General features: G+C 48.1%; 1 protein-coding gene across 1 annotated transcript in view; it reads right to left on the bottom strand.

Annotated features, from left to right (window-relative positions):
* Positions 1 to 1718: 1718 nt before the first annotated feature.
* Positions 1719 to 2721, bottom strand: part of Dnajc8 (DnaJ (Hsp40) homolog, subfamily C, member 8) — a 26560-nt gene continuing 25557 nt past the window's right edge. Inside the window, exon 7 of the mRNA XM_013032197.1 lies at positions 1719 to 1841. Coding sequence (XP_012887651.1) covers positions 1719 to 1841 — 123 coding nt within the window. The remainder of the gene's footprint in view (positions 1842 to 2721) is intronic.

The following is a 2721-nucleotide window of genomic DNA, read 5'->3' as shown; positions in this document are numbered from 1 at the left end:
GAGTTCGGGCCACGACCAGACCCAAAAAAAAAAAAAAAAGACCAGCAAGTATATGAAGGCTTAAGTTCAAGCTCCAGTACCAGCACACAAAAAAGTAAAACACAATTTCAGTACACCTGTGGACTCCTCATTCTGTGAATCCTAATCAGCCTGCTACTGATTCCTCCAAGTGGTACTCTGTGTCCCCTAGCTGCTAAGAACAAGGAAGGGCCCTTCCTAGGAGTGAACGGTGCCAGCCTCTATCTTTGTGGTCATCCAGCATGCCCAGCTGTTAAGGTGGGCAGCAGGAGGCTCCTGGGTTTGTTCTTCAAACCAGCAGCTTTGGCCAATGACTAAGCACAGTTGTAGTTACTGGCCTGGCGTTTTGAGATGGGCCTATAGATAGCTGGACTGGATAACACCTTCTACCCTCTAAGGAAAGATGGGTGTAAGTACCCCACACAGGGCAGTACCCCCTCCCCCAGCTGCTCCCTGTAGAGGGTGAGTGAGCACTTTTCTTCCTCTGCCAAGATCTGGTGCTAGTGAAAGCCACACCCACTGCTTTGCAGTAATGCCAGTGAGTTAGATCCGCTTAGCAGTTCCTGGAAAGACAGTTAAGACACTCAAGCTTCTAGCCCATCCCACAGAGAAGCAAATCAGAGCTACAGGATGGACTGATGCCTCCAGACTTCTGCTGTCTGTAAACACAGTGCCTGTTTAGTCATCCACAAGGCACAAAGTTGTTCCAAGTCACCCAATTTCGCATACTTTTCTGTGTCCCTCTCCCAGGCCAATCCTGTCTCTTACAGAAGCAGGGCTCTGAGCATGCACCACCACATGAATCCACAAGTAACAGGTGTCTTCATTTTACCCACAACAGTATGCTGGAAACACCCAGAGAGCAGTACCCTAAGGATCTTAAACCGGCCGTGGCTAATCTTCCCGAAAAACTGCCAAAATACCTTTCTTTGGGGTGGTAATGATCAGCACTGCCACTGAGCTGTGCCCCAGCTTTTGCATGGTCATGTGATTCCCATTTTATAGGTAAAGAAACTAAGGTTCAACAACTGAGTAAGGAGCATGCACGTGGAACAGCACCTCAGGGAGAATACGTCAACGGTTTGGGTATAAAAATTTATTATACATAAAGAATATTACCACTAATGGAGGCAGGTGAGGGCACAATGGTGCTGGCTGGAAGACAGCTCGTTCTTTGGAAAGGGAACTGGTTCAGAGGCTCGCAGCCTTGTGCCACACTGATTGGTCAGTTGGACAGAAGGGCGCATGCCGACCCCACAGGGCTTCTGGCGTCCACTAAGGGCCTGCCCTTCCTGTCCCATGGCACCCCTGAAGCAAGGGACTCCCCAAGGTGGCTCTGAAGTCACGGCAACACCACTGTAAGCAGTATGTTTAATTGGATGATTTCCAGAAACTATACATGAACTTTCTAGCCATCACAATTGGGTGAAGTACAAAATATTAGGTTACAGGCCGTGGAGGAAAAGGCAGCGCCAGCGGTGGCACTTCCCGTCCCGCGTGCTCTGAGGGGGAAGGGGAGGGAGGGAAGGTGTTAAGACCAAGCCCTCTTTTCAATGTACAAAAGAATTACTCTGATCGGTAATAAATTGTATTGAAAACAAAATGGACTAAGAAGCAAATGCTACTCTAATGTAGGGAGAGGGAGGCATGAGTCCTTCAAAGCAGGAAGGAGGCGCCAGGGCGGGGGCGGGGCCTGGTGGTCATTCGCGCTGCTCCATTTTTACTTTTGGTGGTCTCAGGAAGGTCCGATTTTTCTTCTCTTTCTTCCCCTTTGTATTTGCTTGGAAGTTTCTCCAGCTGTCTACCCGACCATCTCGACTTTCCTAAGAAAGACAACAAAGAACAAAAGAAGTTTGATGAGGCTGGTTAACAAGAGAAAAGGCCATCTACCCACTCTATAAATCCAGCCCAGTTCTGTGCTCTGGAACATTCCAAGAGCAGAGCAGAGCTGTTCTCCTACCTCCAGGTGCTCAGGAATGTTTAACGTCACCTCTCAAACAGAGTTTGAAAAGGAATAAAATGAGAAATACTACAACATCTGCTGGACACCTCTAGACTAGATGTTTAGCGCACAGTACTCCTTTTGTTTGCTTTGTGGTACTGGGGATCAACTCCTGAACCCTATACGTACTAGGCAAGTGAGCTACATCTCTAACCCCAACCCTACTACGTTATTTCTAACTTTCATGAAAAGCTGGCTAGAGGGTATGTTTACTGCAATTAGCATTTCCAAAGGACAGAATACTGAGGTTCAAAGAAATTAAATCATTTTCTCAGTCAGACAGTTAGCCAGCAGGATAGCCGTTCTTTCCACTACACTTCCTGTGTCCGGAAGTTGGATGGATGGCCCAAAGCCAGCTGTGAGCTAGACACTAGTGGCTTATGCTTGTAATCCCAGCTACTGAGGAGGCTGAAATCTGAAGGATTATGGTTAAAGGCCAGCCTAGACCGAAAAGTTTGCTAGAGCTGGGCACTGGTGGCTCATGCCTGTAATCCTAGCTACTCAGGAGGCTGAGATCTCAAGATCACAGTTCAAAGCCAGGACAGGCAGAAAAAGTCCGTGAGACTCTTATTCCAATAAGCCACCAGAAAACCAGAAGTGGCGCTGTGACTCAAGTGTAGGGCGCTAGTCTTGAGCTGAAGAGCTGAGGGACAGCGCCCAGGCCCAGAGTTCAAGCCCCACAATCGACAAAAGAAAAAAAA

The sequence above is a fragment of the Dipodomys ordii genome, unplaced genomic scaffold (assembly GCF_000151885.1).
Source record: "Dipodomys ordii isolate 6190 unplaced genomic scaffold, Dord_2.0 Scaffold6, whole genome shotgun sequence".
NCBI lineage: Eukaryota > Metazoa > Chordata > Mammalia > Rodentia > Heteromyidae > Dipodomys > Dipodomys ordii.
Note: the sequence above shows the minus strand (reverse complement) of the source record. Positions and strands in the feature narration are given on the sequence as shown.